At 45.3% G+C, this 15,750-nt stretch overlaps 1 protein-coding gene across 8 annotated transcripts in view; it reads left to right on the forward strand.

Annotated features, from left to right (window-relative positions):
* The window catches only part of CELF2 (CUGBP Elav-like family member 2), a 545,942-nt gene that overhangs the window by 491,764 nt on the left and 38,428 nt on the right, over positions 1 to 15,750 (forward strand). For 7 of the 8 annotated variants that reach the window (XM_065920970.1, XM_065920969.1, XM_065920972.1 and 4 more), the window contains 3 exons: positions 3,206 to 3,285; positions 7,427 to 7,585; positions 11,300 to 11,363. In XM_065920970.1, the coding sequence (XP_065777042.1) occupies positions 3,206 to 3,285; positions 7,427 to 7,585; positions 11,300 to 11,363 (303 nt within the window). The remainder of the gene's footprint in view (positions 1 to 3,205; positions 3,286 to 7,426; positions 7,586 to 11,299; positions 11,364 to 15,750) is intronic. The other variant, XM_065920976.1, reaches the window with a different exon arrangement.

Raw genomic sequence — 15,750 nt, forward strand, 5'->3', positions numbered from 1 at the left:
TTTTGGCTATTATGTATTTGGAAGCTTTAAGATATATAGGCTGTCTTACCCGCCCTACCACTACCACCAAAAGTAGCCTCATTATCTTGGTACCTGTATTTTTTTCCCCCAAATCTAAGTTCTCCTGCATTTTGCCAGCATGTATGACAGCCTAGAACAGTTGAGGGCTGACCCTATAAAATCAGAGCACTTGTCCTGCTGAGACCCAGTGGACTGCGCTGTACGCAGAAGCTCACTTGTAGAAAGCGAAGGGGGACAGTGGACCTAAGACATTTCTGTCCAGTGGAAAGTCATCTGATCGGCTTGTGGAAGAAGGCACCAGCCCATTTTGACCATAGGCACTCGAGTGACCCTATGTTAGTGAAAAGCCACAGATTTGAGGGCTCACTCCAAAGCCAGTGTTTTCAGTGGTGCTGAAAACAACATGAACCTAGTCGTAGGACTCCCCACGCCCTCCTGTTTTAGAGACAAGCTACCAGCCCATGGAACATCTGGTTCTGAAGTTGCTTGACTTTATCGAGAACGGCAGACAGACACGTGCTCCCCCTTTCTAAATGACACAGTCGTTTTTCTCCCTTAAGTAACTGAACACAGCACAGAGCGTGGAACTTGACAGAGCCCCTAGGAGACAGGTTTTCTCTCACTGCACTGCTGCCGACAGAATTAAAAGGTTAAAGAAGTCATCAGATTTGTCAGATCATTTTTTGGGAGGGGATGAGGACTGTATAATTAGAAGCATCAGTCAAGTTTTTAATTGCAGGTTTCATAGAGCAAAGGGCAATGAGTGGTTTGAGTTTATAGAGAGATCACTTCATTGTTCTCTTGCTAGACTTTTCTTTTGAGACCTGTTAATTGCTAGATCTTTCTCCTGAAGTTAACAAAAGTTCTGCTTGCTCTAAAATTGTAGTAAATGCATATACTGTGCCTTATTGATTTTTGTTGACATTTTACATGTTTTTTTATGCATCCTGAATCTCCACTTGGACACTCAGTTTGGCACATGCCCCCAAATAACAAGAGCAAAGTGAATGAAACAGAGTTAGCCCATGGTTTCAGATCTGCCTCCATTAGATGATTTCCTGTGCCTCTCCTGCAGTCTCCAGATAAGAAATAAGAAAGAAAAATCTCCCGGTCTTACTTCCCCTGTTAATAGTGTCAGTGATAATCACAGTGTTCAAGAAGTATTACTTTGAAACGGATGGTAAATTTGGGACTCTCTCATCTTGGAGCGGAGTACATTTCAGTATGGAGCCAGCAGAGGTCCTGTTGCAGGTCTCTCACGGCATTACACACATCATCTCATCTAGATGCCTTAGAGGAGGCCGCCCAGCTGCTTCTGTTGATGACAGAAACCACAGCCAGTCTAGATATAGGCACCATGCTCAAACAGCTTCACCAGCTGCTGTGACGTCGGAAAAACTAAGAAATAGCTTGGCATTCTTGGTGAGCTAGACTGCAGGCTTCATTAGGACAGCTTAACATAGAGGTGAATGAGATGAACCTCCCATGTACTGAGAGTTTTTGTGTATTTAAACTTACAGCATGATGCAAAAAAAAAAAAAATGCATTGACTTTTTTTCATGACTGGATGTTGTTGTGCTTTGGGGGTGTGGGCAGGCGTTGCTTTCTCTTATTGCTGTTTGATGGAAAAGTGCTAATACAGTATTGACTTGATAATCTCCCCAGGTACACATGCAGAGCAGACAGAGAAAATGTACTCGATGGCCCTCACAGTAACTCCCACGCACCGAGCCACGCGCTGGTTGTTTAGACGTGGAGTTTTCTGCTTGGCTCCTGGCCGTAGAGACACGCGTCTCACGTGATGGGTGCCAGAATTCCACTTCTGTGCACTCACTCTGAGATGACAAGCTTTGGCCCCTCAGTGTTTAGATCTGCTTCATTTGGAAATCTTTTTAAGTAGCAATAATAATAATGTTTTGAGGCAATTGAGTGGAACACTAAATTATTCTCTGATACCTAAGTTCAAACTGTGCAAGGCTAAAGAAGCTGAAAATCAATGCACTTTTAAAGTCATTAGAGATCATAAGTGAAATAGTCTGGATTGCTTTAGCTAAGCTTTTAGTGTGCCGTGGTATTATTATAAAATCAGCCTGAATCTGCATTAATTTCACAGTCTTCTTCTCTGAGAAGCCCAAGGGTGCATGATAAATAAAATGTAAATTTTAGAAGGCAGTGTTTTTATTAGTGGAAAGGGCAGTGAGCCATGTAGTTGGAGCGGTGACCTGCATGGTAGCTGACACTGCTGCAAGGAGCCCTATGGATGCTAGTTATTTTACAGCCGGGAAAAAAAAGTAGCCGTGGAGGGCTCAATGGGCCTCAGGGGAGACATTCAGAGAAATGTGCATTGTCTTGTGTATGTTCCACTTGAGGTCCAGTCTCTGATAGAAACCACAAGTCGCAACTTTCAGAAGTCATGGAGATTTGCTGCAAATAACAAATCCAATGCAACTGTTTACATTTTACTTTATATGCACTGTTGAATATTCCCAGAGTAATGGCGCATTTGTTAATAGGGGGTTTGTTTTTGTTCATCATTAACAGTTACTAAGTAGTTGTACAGGATTTGAGTATATTTATTTGCATTTATGTAACATGAATGTGTATTTATACATATATCTAATTTTTAAACCACCCAGAAAAGATGAGGTATATTTATTTGCTGACATTTCAAGCTATTGGAATCTCTTTGCTAATTTGCCCTGGGTGTGAGGATTTTATTATTGGCTGCTTAAAAAGCAAGGCTCCCATTTGAAATATAGAACCAGAATGAGTGGATGCCCTCAGTCATGATAGTCAGCCAAGGAGAAAATGTAAAATTGCAGCCCTTTATTTTAGAAAATGCAAACTAGGTCTTACGCATTTCAAACCTGTGGCTAAAAAAAAAAAACTTTAAAATTAAAAAAAAAAAAGAGTACCCAGCCTCCTTTCCCTGGACTCCATTCTAAAAATAAACAAACGAATCCATCAGTGACTCTCTCTGCTTCGGTCAGATTAGCAAGTCAGCACTGTAAGTAGAAAAGCAACCTGAGACGGAAACCAGAGAGAGCAGGTGTTGGTTTCATGTACTACTGAGAACAGTGGCGTCCTGTGGCAGTTCTCGTAGACTGTGTTGGTTTAACAAGCGTCCAAACCTTTGTCTTGTTGTTTTTGTCTTTCCTGCTCCCTGTCCCCTTGTTTCCCACAGGCTGTGCGTTTGTCACGTTTTCTACAAGGGCAATGGCACAGAATGCAATCAAAGCCATGCATCAGTCTCAGACCATGGAGGTACTGTATCATCTGCCCTTCTTTGTTCCTTCGTGCAAGTGGTGGGGGATGGAAAGCGCCTCTCCTGTGTGGATCGTTCACATGGCCATCACAGATGCAAACCTTCACCATCCTTCCCTCCATCCATCCATCCTCCTCCTCCCTCAACCCCTCTCCCCCCGCCCCACTTTCTTCTCCCTCCCGCGCTCTCTCCTCTCTGAATTTTTCCCCTAATGACTGCAAACGCACCTAGTAAAACCTTCCACTTGCTCTGCATTCTTTTCTGAGCCTTTTGTTGCAGTGGCCCAGGTCCTGCCGTGTAAAGTTCACGATGCCATTTAACCCGGGCATCTTTGGGCCCCCCTCAAGGACCAAGTCCATGCCCCAGCCCCCGGGGTGGGATGGGTTGAACGGCTAACAGCCCCCATTCCAAATTGCAGTGGGCCCCGTGCTCAGTCACAGGGCTCTTTCATTTCTTTTTTGTCTTCTTTTTCAATGTGAGGTCAAGTGACAAACAAGACAAAAAATTTGTTTAATCAAGACAAACAGAATTGTTTTTACATCAGCAGTGTCGGAGAAAGTTAAGACTTCTCCTACAAGATGGAACCAGCGCAAATGTTCATGTATGAGAGCCTCCCTCCTGCCGAAAATAAGATTTGCCCCCTTACTAAAAAAAAAAAAAACCACAATAACCAAGAAACTCGAAGGCTCCAATGTGGTCTCCTTAACGAGAGACAACAGTGGCTTTGGGGGAAAAGAAATACGCTGGCATGGGCCCAGAAATGTAGACGACGGCTCTGTCCTCTGAGTCTGTGACTTGGGTCATGGCCTTTCAGGGTTTTGCACAAAAGCATTCCAAGAGTGATCTGCGGTTCCTTACTCTGTATTGTCTGATAGAATCCTTTGGGAGTGCATGTTCTGCTGTATCATGTAAACTGTATCTTTGTGTACGGGTGATCTTTTCTGGAGGTGGCTTTGTACTATTACCTCAAGTTATGTTTTTCATCTTTTGAAAGAAAAAAAGATTTTTTTTTTTCAGTTTTATTTAATGTGCCAAAAGTTCTCTATTGTTTGAGCTGCTTTTTTGCCTCCACCTTTGCGGGGGGTTTTAATTTTTTTGTTGTTCGGTTTTTCCGTTTGGTTTTTTTTTTTTTTTTGGCCATGCTGCATCTCCCGAAGCATGCCGGGAGCTCAGTGATCTTTCTGGGTCTTGCTCTGCGGGCAGACTTTCTAGGGAGCAGCAGGGTGGGTGGACGTGTGGGGACGAGAGTGTGCATGGCCTTGTCAGTCAATGTTTACTGTACTTTTCTGAGTTTTGACAGCATTGCAAAGCCTGTTGTCCTTTTCAGACTTCCTTTTGACCTCAGTATTCCTAACATACCTATATAATCACTGTGTTTTCCTTTCAGTGCAATGCATTTTTAAGGCACTCACACCCCCCACTACGTGAAGGCAAGCTCAGGTGAAAGTCGGCCACAATAAGAGAGAATTAGCGGGATTTGAAATACCTTAGGAATCCAGTCTCGAACAACATGCAGTTACACATGTGATCATGTGTGTGTTCCCCTCCCACCCTCGTCCCCCGCCCTTTCTCTTAACCTTGGACGGCCCCACTGTGGTGGATCGACCTGGTTTCCAGCTGCAGATCAGCCTGGAAATGAAAGTGAAAGGACTATTAAGAAAAAGAAAGTCTTGATATACGTGTGTGTTTCACTCTTAAATATTTTTATTTCCTGTGATGGAGTGATCTGCACCTGATTGGTCTCACCTTAGATTATTTTTTTCACCCAGCTATTTCAGCCCTGTTTGAAATATTGCCACCCCAGTGCCCTCACCCAGGGCCCCCCGCCCGAATAGGAGGATTGTGTTCTCTACGTCCCTACAGACGAAGAACACGAGAAAATACAGCAGAACTGGGTATGAGCCCAAGCCAAGAAAGTAACAGGCTCTCAGAAGGAAAAGAGTTTGCTATAGGGAATGGGGCATATTCCTTCTTCAGAAGTTTGATCCTTTGTTAATATCGCTCTTATCAGAAATCAGATCTGATGCACTTGTTTTTAAATATGGACATCCATGCTTAATCAGAGGGGCCCTTAGACACTTAAATTTCTTGTTTAATTCAAAAATATTAACATTTAAATGGAAGATTATTATGCAGTCTCATTAGAGTTGTATAACTGAAGTTTGTTTTCTTTTCTTTTTTAATTAATCACATTATTTTTTGGACTCTGGCTTACATCTTCAACCAAGATGTATGATCTAAGAGATAACAAATTCAAAATGATGTGACTGTTAAAGTTTAAATGAACACATTCTTTAAAGAAGTCATTAATTTTATATGGTTCCTTGATTTTTCCCACCTTCCTCCAATCTCTGCCTACCCTGTTTTTTCCCTTTCATAGTTTATACAAGTCGTTTTTTGAGCTATAATCATGGGCCTGATTTTCTGCCTTTGTATCATTTTCTGGTATTTAAGGAAGGAAAAAAAGTCAACCATAAGTGAACTGTTAGGAGGAGATGCTATAATTTGTTCCAGAATGAATTTGATAGAATAACAGTCCTTGCCATGCAAAACCCTTGCTGTCTATAATTTCCATCTTCAGAGTGGTTTTGCTCTCTTTAAAATGATGAAGCACTAAAATACAGAGCAAAGAAAAATGAAGTATAGATTTTTTTTTTAATGGTGGAAATGTTACTTTTATGCAGTTTATTGACTCTTAACATCCTGGGTTGTGACTGTGACCCCCAGAGCTGAAGATCAATCCACTGGAGGTCCAGCAGCCGGTCACCCCACTTTCCCCACATTTTGGGGGTTAACAACAGGCATGATTGCCTCATCTGTGCATAGCACCATCCCCAGGAACTACCCAAGGTGAAAAGAAAAAAAAAATGCAACTTTGTTCTCTAACAGAAAGAAAAGTGAACCCAAAGGGAAGGGGAAAGAAAGCTCAGTTAAATAGAAATATTAAATTTCTGACAGAAGAGAGAGGTCTGTTATCACGCTGAGTTTCAATAAAAGTGTGTTGTTGTTTTTTTAATCACTTGGGTAGAATTAACTTCTTTTTTCTCAGCAAAATTTCACAGCTTTAATTGTGATGGAATGTGTAGTAAGCTGTTTGAAGAGGGAAACCAATTGGTTTCCACTGAGTGTTTACCAAGTGGCGAATGTTGAAAAGTGCTTTTAAAAGGAAGTCCTCCTGCCTGGGGTGTTAGGCCCTCACTTTCCCTAAGGACCGTCTCCATCTCAAAGATGCTGGTCCTGTTACATAACCTATGCCCATTTCTCACTCAGTACCCCCGATCCTGCCTTTTAAAGGAAGTGGACATGGAAAGAAGCTCCTAGAACAGCAAGATTGATTAGGAAAAGAAGCCAAGTAGAAATCTCCACCTCCCGTTTGACATATATCTCCCTGGACTAGAACACGGTCCTGATATTTCATTTTTGATTTGCAGTAGCCTGGGATTAGTGATAGCTTAGATGTGACAGAGAAGGAGGAGATTTTCTAAAAACATGGGGACTGTGACATGGGTTCATGCCTGCTTTCCCTGGATATCTCCTTCCTTCATCCAAGTTCCTAAAAACGAAACCCACTTCTCCCGATTATATTACCGGGTCAATGTAATTCCCACAATTCTGAAGTTAAAAAATGCTTAACTGAGCACTGGAAAGAGTTAAAAAAAAAAAAAAAAAAAGACGTGAATGACAGGCACTCTCACTCCCACTCTGTCTACCCCCTCTGTGCCCTGGTCACACACAGCGACAGACAGAGACACCGCGACGAGTCCATCTTTCAGACAAACGAACCGTGAAGCTTGATTAAGGGCCAGTGATCAGGTCTCTTGTCCTTGAGGAGGTCCTGGGATGGTGGAAGGAAGACCCCTGAAGAGAGAAGGCGAGGCACTGTCATAAGCAGATCACGAGAGCAAAATGGCTTCTCCAAGCACCAGAGCCCCACAGACCCCAGTGACAGACCCTGGAATGTTCTGTTGATGGTGCTATTCAGAGAAGACCAAGGACCATCACTCCACTTAAAAACCCGCCCAGCCCGTCCCCTCTGCTGCACAGTCGTTCAGAAAGCTAGGCCCCACGCTGACTGAGTGTCCCGAGCCCAGTGGACCAGGCTGTAACCCCGTCTTCACTTTCCGCTGTGTCTGACCACAGGGCTGCTCTTCACCGATCGTGGTGAAGTTCGCGGATACCCAGAAGGACAAGGAGCAAAGGCGCCTCCAGCAGCAACTGGCGCAGCAGATGCAGCAGCTCAACACCGCCACCTGGGGGAACCTGACGGGTCTGGGCGGCCTCACCCCGCAGTACCTGGCGGTAAGTTCCTGCGGATGGGGGTGGGGGGACGTGGGGTCCCCAGGGGGAGAGAGAGCCCTGCCCCTGGAGCTCTTCCAGACTCCTTGTTCCCTCAGTACGCCAAAAGCTCAGCCTCGGGACGCTGTGAGTGCTAGGAAATTCTTGGCATTGATGCAGAGTTTTTCCAGGTGAAATTGATGAGCACAAGGATGGACTGTTCTGTCTAGTTCGATGGAGGCTGAGCTGTGCTCCACAAGGCTGGGTGTTAACCAGTGTTCCAGCATCAGCTCCTGCATCAGGAGGGATGCGGGACGCTTCCCACACCATGATTTAAGGTCCCCAGGCAGCCGTGGCCAGCCCACTCTCTATGCCCAGGGCAGGGTGTTCCTCGGGAGGACCTAGGAGGGAGTCCTCGTGGAACCATCCTTCACTGGGTCTTCCCAGAGGAGGGATGTTGATTCAGTTCAAATGTTTCTTTATCTGTTGGAAACCCGAAACTCAGATCCTGTTTCAGGACAAATAGACCCTGTTCTTTTCAACCATCCCTTACAGTTCATTGTTTCTAAACTTTCACCTCCTTTTTTTTCTCCCCCTTTCCGTTTTTTTTTTTTTTTCCCCCGTTTCACTTTGCCACTGTCTTTATTAAAATGCCAGAGTCAAAATGTAAAACCATTCCCCTGGTAAGATCTAAACAGCATGAGAAGCAAGCCCTAGTGTGAACTTCAAAGCATCTACACATAGCTTGAGAGTGGTGGAAGGCAGCTCATACTCCTCTAAGGTTTTGCTTATTTTCACTTGAGCTAGTGCCGAACCATGCTTGTCTACCCCACTTTTCTGCCGGATTACACATTAATTAATTTTATATTGTGCATTCGGGCCTTTAATTCTAGCCTCTGTCTGGGTATGTGTCCTAATTCTGTCCTGACCTTTGAACTGTTGCCCTCAGGATAGTATGACCCATGAGCTGTACTTTGCAGCAGAACTGACACTGTTCTGCAAAACAGCCTTCCCTGTAACCTTGAAAGGTGATCTCCCTGCTTCTGCAGATGAGGGAAAGGAGCAGCCTAAAGAAGTTTTGTTACTTCACCCAAGGTCATGGCACTGGTGGTCAGGCAGGATTTCCACCCTCCATGAGCTCTCTCCATCCAGCCTGGCTGCTTCTCCAAGGAGATGTGACTCACTTTCCCCTTTTATGTTAGTATTTACTTGTTTGGCTGCGTCGGGTCTCAGTCGAGGTTTGTGGGATCTTCATTGTCATCACTCAGTACTTTTCGTCGCAGTGCACAGGCTTCCCAGTTGCGATGCACGGGCTTAGTTGCCCCATGCAGGTGGGATCGTAGTTTCCAGATCAGGGATCACACCCGCATCTCCTGCACTGCAAGGCGGCTCTCAACCACTGGACCACCAGAGAAGTCCCTGCTAGTCCTCCTTTACCCACCCTCACGCCTTTCGGGGTCTGACGAGCCATAGCTACTCGTGACACGTCTGCATGTCTTTCGGGAGAAGCGTGTCTCTCCTGCCTTCCTTCCCCTGAGTCATTGATAGAAGCAGGTAACCAAGTTTGCTGTCACCTTCTAGCCATTTTTCCATCTTATCCACAAGGACCTGGTGTGAAATTTCCTCATGTCTTGCTGAAATAAAATATAAATTATATATAATTTATATAGTTATATGTCAATTATAAATTTATATATTTTATATATTAAATATGAAATAAAATATGAAAATTTTTTATTGTTGAAATAAAAAATAAAAACTAGGATTTCTGTCATAGATTGGTGGCAAGCCCACCTTTTCAGAGTTTCTAAGGATCCAGCTTCGTGTTCCACTGTACCCAGGAACCAGGACCCCGTGCCTGTCCCCGTCTTCTGGCCCCACCCCCAGCACCTGTTTCTTTGTGTTGAGGGTAGATTCTGACTCTGGCTCACCAGTGTGGTTGTCAGTGGAAAGAATTCTCAGGCTAATGACCCTCCAGGTATTGCAACTTCCTCCAGTAGAAATTATTAATCCCTCAAAGTGTCTTCAAAGCGAATTTAATTTGACTAAGCTTCAATTTTTAAAAAACTGTGCAGAGCTCCATTCTCTCACAACCACAAGAGAATGGGAAACCTGAGAAATCAAACCAAGAGAAGGGATTTCTCTCGGTCAAAATGGATCATCCCTGGCTTCCTCCACTTCCTCACTCTGCGTGTGAGAGTCTGTGTGTGTCTGAGTATAATACCTAGGTAGTCTGTTACACCGAATCCAGAAGGATGAGTGAAAGGTGTAGACCTTTTTCTGATAGCTGTTCACATTAATCCCCATAGTATCATTGCAACTAGGACTTGGGTAGAATCAAGTCAGCTGCCGGGTGCGGGTCTGTGAGCCCCACACCGTTGTGTGGAGTCTCCTCCTAGGGCTGAGGAGACCGACACTTACCTGCGGGAGTGGCAGCACTGTCCGTTAGTTTGTGCAGAGCTCCAGCTGAATGATGAGAGCCCATTTTGTGAATAGTGAATTCTTCTGGTTCCTCCTCAGCTCACAGAACCCTGGCAGTTTTTTAATAATAGATGTGGTGAATCTATGCTCTTGACATCCGTGGACTTCTGAGTATAGGAGACAGCTCCACACTCGCTCCAGGGTACAGACTGTGGCTGTACTGTACTGATCCACCAGAGGAGGCTATCAGTAAGTCTAGTCACACACTTAGGGCAGCACCTAAGTGAAAGTCGCTCAGCCGTGTCTGACTCTTTGCGACCCCATGGACTGTAGCCCGCCAGGCTCCTCTGTTCATGGGATTCTCCAGGCAAGAGTCCTGGAGTGGGTTGATACTTCCTTCTCCAGGGGATCTTCCCGACCCAGGGATCAAACCCGGTTTCCCCGCCCTGCAGTCAGGTCTTTAACCCTCCGAGCCACCAGGGGAACCCTAAGGTAACCTGTCATTCAGCTTATTTGAACAAATACAGGCGTGCTGCCAAATGGCAATCACATGCCTTACCTTGTGCTGCCCACTGCTCCTCCGTGCGGGAGAAACCTGCTTCTGGAAGCTCCAGAGACAAAATGCGCAGACCTTTTCACAGCTGTCTTCATTTCTCTTTAGAAGATGCTGATACATTTATAATAATAGCCTCAATGTATATAGCACCAGATAGTTCTAAGTTTTGACAGATAGTGTGTTACTCTGTGCCCACAAAGACCACCTTGAAGTGGCTGACCGTTGTCTTTATCCTATAGTTATGACTGCAGCTGTGGAGCTGTGAATAGACACATTTATCTCTGTAGGTATCCCAGCGGCTTCTCTGTTAGTCCAGGAGTCAACGAATCTGTGCGTTCCTAATGAAAGTTGTAGGACAGGCAGCTGTGAAGGAAAGCGGAGGAGACCCAGGGTTGGACCCTGATTGACAGAGATGAGTTACGGGAACTACTAAGCTCCAGAGAGATAGCATTAGTCACGCCATGTTGGTTTCCATAGATTTAACACCTGGTTGTTAAAAATTGTAAATTGATGAATTGTTTAAGGCAGTGACGTTATTGAGTCTCCCCGGTGTCTGTGTTTCTTAATAGAGATTAGACATTAATGTGGATTTATGGCTCCAATGCTGGGAACCTTTAGCCATTACGAGGCAGCAGTAGCTGACTGTGTGAATGTAAAGGGAACTGGATGTGCCCCTGTGGACGTGGGAAGTTCCTTTGTCCTCAACTGCATTTCTTTTTGACAGCACATTTCTCTGTTTTTGATGTTTTTGTTTTTCCCAGCTTCTGCAACAGGCCACCTCCTCCAGCAACCTGGGTGCATTCAGTGGCATTCAGCAGATGGCGGGTAAGTCATGAGGCCCGCTTGGCCTTTGGACCGTGCTGTTGTCTGAATTTGGGATGGGTTCAGAGGGCGAAGAAGACAGTGAGGGGAAAGAACCACAAACCTGTCCTGTTGGCTCAGCTGTTAAACCTTAGAGTAAGCTGCTCAGAAGTTGCTTTTCTATCTCTGGCATCTCCAGTTATATAACGAGAATATTGGGGGCTGATAATTCCTGCATAGTACCCTCCAAAAAGTGGAAAGTGTTAGTTGCTCAGTTGCGTCCATTTGCTACCCCATGGACTATAGCCCCCCAGGCACCTCTGTCCATGGGGTTCTCCAGGCAAGAATACTGGAGTGGGTTGCCATTTCCTCCTCCAGGGGATCTTCCCAACCCAGGGATCGAACCCAGGTCTCCCGCATTGCAGGCAGATTCTTTTACCCTCCAGAGCTGTGTTTATTTTTTTTAATGGGTTTGAATGCTGGGAGGTGGGGAGGGGGGAGGGGGGCAGATTTCCAGCAAGAGTCATGTATCCAGCACAGCCACCATGATTGACATCCCTCTAAAATTTTAATAACAGGCAGTCAATAAAAATGTTTTGTCCTCCATAATGAAAGCCAGGCTTGCAGACCTATCTGTGACTGATACCATTTCAGTACCTTGATAACCACAATTAACAGGGGTGCCTTTTTTTTTTTTTTAATTTAAAAGAATCCCAGTTGACAGAATTGTGCATCAGAAGCTTTTATGGGAAAGTGGAAATCTTCGTTGTCGGGGAAAAAAAAAAATCACAGTGGGACTGAATGTGAAAGTCAGCCCATGAAGGGTTCCTTTTGATAATGAGCTGTGTTGGTAGTGACCTAGGGGCAGTGATTAGTGAAAGGTGGGTCCCGCTGAGTCACCTTCCAGGCTGATACCCTGACCCACGCAGTGAATCAGGACATAGGGGCCAGTAACCTGCCGTGAGGAACAGCCAGGAAGCTTCCTCCTCAGTTCCAAAAATGTCCAGGAGAGTGGGCGTGGAGAGCAGATTGTTGGCATATTAGAGGCAAGCACAGTTTGCTTCCATCAGTGACACCCTGAGTCAATGAGGTGAACCCAGGATATGCAAAGACTAAACCTGGTTTCTTTATCTGTCACTGTGAAAACTCCTTTTTGCTCTTTTTCTCCTGAATTCATAGCCTTGTATTGTTATTTTTCCTCTCCTTGTTTCACTTTGAATGGCTCTGGAGAGACTTGGCGTGAGCACACACAGACCCTCCTCCTGTGCGTCCTTTGGTGGCCAGCCCCGCCTTCCGTGGTGCCCCTGGGGCTAAACTGTGACCTGTCTGATGGGATGGACTGGCCTGCCGTAAGAGCAATGCTTGGTTACTGGTGGCCCTTGAAATCTGCAGGCACTGCCCACCTATTCTGTCATAATACAGCTTTGGGATTATTAGAAAAAATAGATGTTAAAATAATAAGTAGTGAAATCATTCGGCAGAATGTTAATGAACACAGTTGAGAAAGCTGGCCTCGGAGCTAAGCATCTCCTTGAACGGTTGATTTATTTTTAGTTCTGTGAAGGGGGCTGGAGAGACAGAACTTAAATATTCAGGGAGTTTTCTATGTTTTTAAAAAAGAGAAAACCTCCGGATTGCACACTCTGAAAGAAATGTCAAGATGCGTTGTGTTTTCTACCAAGGCAGGATTTTTCTTCTAATCAGTCGGAACACCCTGCCCCCAAATTCAGAGTTAGAGTCTTCCCTTTGAGGAAGCCTGAGGCTCTCCCATTGCCGTGGTTAAATTATGCAGAGAAGGTCACGGGTCCCGAGGCTGCTGCCGGGTGTGTCTTCCCGGGTGGACAGGGCGCCCTGTCAGTCTTCATTAGGCTCTGAGCCCACGGCTCAGCAGCTCAGGTCAGGATGTTGTTGGCATCTGTGCGCCACGCACACATTTATCAATGGAGGGTATCTGGGAGTCACCTTAGAAGTTGTGTGGAGCAGATGGCTAATTTAAAGTCAGTCTGTAATTGCGCTCGGCCTTCCAAAATACCCCTTTCTTGAGCCTGCAGTGTGAAATTCAGTACCAAGGCTGCCCAGGCTGTGCAGTCAAAGGCCGATTGTCCCGTTTTCTGCCGTCACCTTGAGTAGTGAAGACCGAGGATGGGGGTGTCAGGGTTCTTCTGTTTCGCCATTTCTGTAACGAGTGTCCTTCATTCCTATGGAAAATCAGGAAGCATTACGGTATTTTTTCTTCAAGCAAGTTCTGTGGCCCCAGGCCCTTTCATCATCTCCCAAAAGTAGGGCTTTTCTCACCATCAGTCACCTAAACCCATCCTGGAAAGTGGAGGAGTCATAGGGGTCCCTTCGCGGAAGAAGTTTCCCCCACGCACTGAATTGTGGGAGGGGGCTCCCTCTTCCCCTTTTCCCTAAAACCTTCACTTCCTTCCCCTCCTCCCTCACCTGTGAATTCTCCTGAATCATCGGCGCTCTGAGGGTGTGACCTCCTCTAAGTTGCATTCGTGGACTATTTTGGGGCTGCTGACAAGTGAGCAGATTTATAAATTGGCAGGTGCAAATTTACATTCTGCATACAGTCCCAATGAAACTTAAGTGAAATGCCTGGTTTTTGAATTAAGAAATTTGACTTTAGCTGGACATCTAAGCCACAAACCATTCCATAAACTAACGGCAGTATCTTTAAGAATGACTTGTAAAAAAAAATAAAAGATGAGAAACAAAACAAAAAAAGAAGAATGAGCTGTGGAAGGTGGAGGTCAGCAAGTGGGTCCAGTGTCCTGCATGTGACACTTGAGCGTGATACTGACGTACACGGGGCAACAACATGGAGAAACCAAGGGCTGTCTCATCCCAGACCCCTCCTGGGGTCGCTGTCTCATCCCAGACCCCTCCTGGGGTCGCTGTCTCATCCCAGACCCCTCCTGAGGCTGCAGCGCCTGTAAGCGAGTGAGGCTGCGGAGGGGCGAGAGCAGTGCTTAGTCGCTTCAGCCGTGTCCAACTCTTTTGCGACCCCATGGACTGTAGCCCGCCAGGCTTGTCTGGCCATGGGATTCTCTAGGCGAGAATACTGGAATGGGTTGCCACTTCCTCCTCCAGGGATCTTCCCGACCCAGGGGTCAAACTTGCATCTCTTAATGTCTCCTGCATCGGTAGGTGGGTTCTTTTTCACGTCCTCCAGGTCCAGAGAGCCGACTTCACGTGGGAGACTCGAGTACTGCAGCTGCGAACACCATTCACAGACAGTGAATATCATCTCAGAAAGCAGTGACACTATGTTGTCAACAGCTCTGAACACAGAATAGTCTGTCCGAAAGGAAACTGAGGTGTCTCACCACAGTCTAGAATGTCTCATCTGAATAAGTAAACATTTTCTGGTTGAGGAGAAAATAAAAGACAGTCAGAAAAGAAAAAAAAAAGAACAGAAAAACAAAACAAAAATTAGGTGACAAGTTTCTAAAGTAGTTGCATCGATAAAATCAAATGAGACATCAACTATATACTTCTTTGTTCTAAAAAAAAAAATTTTTTTTCCTTTCAAATTAAAAGTAACTTCAGAAGTGTTTTATGATTTTATGAAAGAGAACCTTTCCTAAGTCTGAAATTTAAAAAGCAGAGAATATAACAATAAGGCTGAAATCTTTATAAGCTGACTGCTTTTATGTGCATCCTTTTATTTTTTGTGCATCCTTCAAGTTGATTGATTTTACTTTCCTTCTTATCACTTGTGATAAAAATTTGTCCATTTCCCACTCAAACTGTGGTACTTTTCCCGTGAGTTTCTGAAATCTCCATAACTTGGGGTCTGAGTTCAGGCCAGAAGGCTGGATTTTTCCAGAAGAAGAAAGAATAAGGGAAAACTGGTTTTTTGGTCTTTCATTTCTTTATAACAACGATCATCTGAAAAAGGCACCATGTTAGAAAAATGAGGGTACTGTTAACACCGGTGTTTTTCACAGAGCACCCTGAAATAATCCTGAGGTGCATCCTCACATGTCACAGCACACCAAGGAGAAAACCACCGCCTGTTAGCACCTAACAGTCAGAAAAACCGAGGTAGGAACGGGACCAGGCAGTGGTGTCACATGTATTAGGGTACCACACTCCCACATACTGCAGCAGCTTTATGACGCAGGGACTCTTAGCATCCCATCCTACAGGTGGGGCCACCGAGGATGAGAGAAGTTAATGAACAATTGCCCAGAGTCACCAAGGTAAGAACTGGCGGATCCACATTTCGAACTGGCCTGAGCTCCCTGTCGCGCCCCCCGGCTGTCACTCTGCACTGCGCGTCCACAAATCAAGATATGTTATCACTCAGACGAGTGAAGAGACCAGCGCCAGAGCAAATCTGAGCCGTCAATGAACAACGCATGAAAACCCCAAAACTGCTCCAAGAGAAGCGATCCCATGT

The sequence above is a fragment of the Muntiacus reevesi genome, chromosome 2 (genome assembly GCF_963930625.1).
Source record: "Muntiacus reevesi chromosome 2, mMunRee1.1, whole genome shotgun sequence".
In the NCBI taxonomy this organism is placed as follows: Eukaryota; Metazoa; Chordata; class Mammalia; order Artiodactyla; family Cervidae; genus Muntiacus; species Muntiacus reevesi.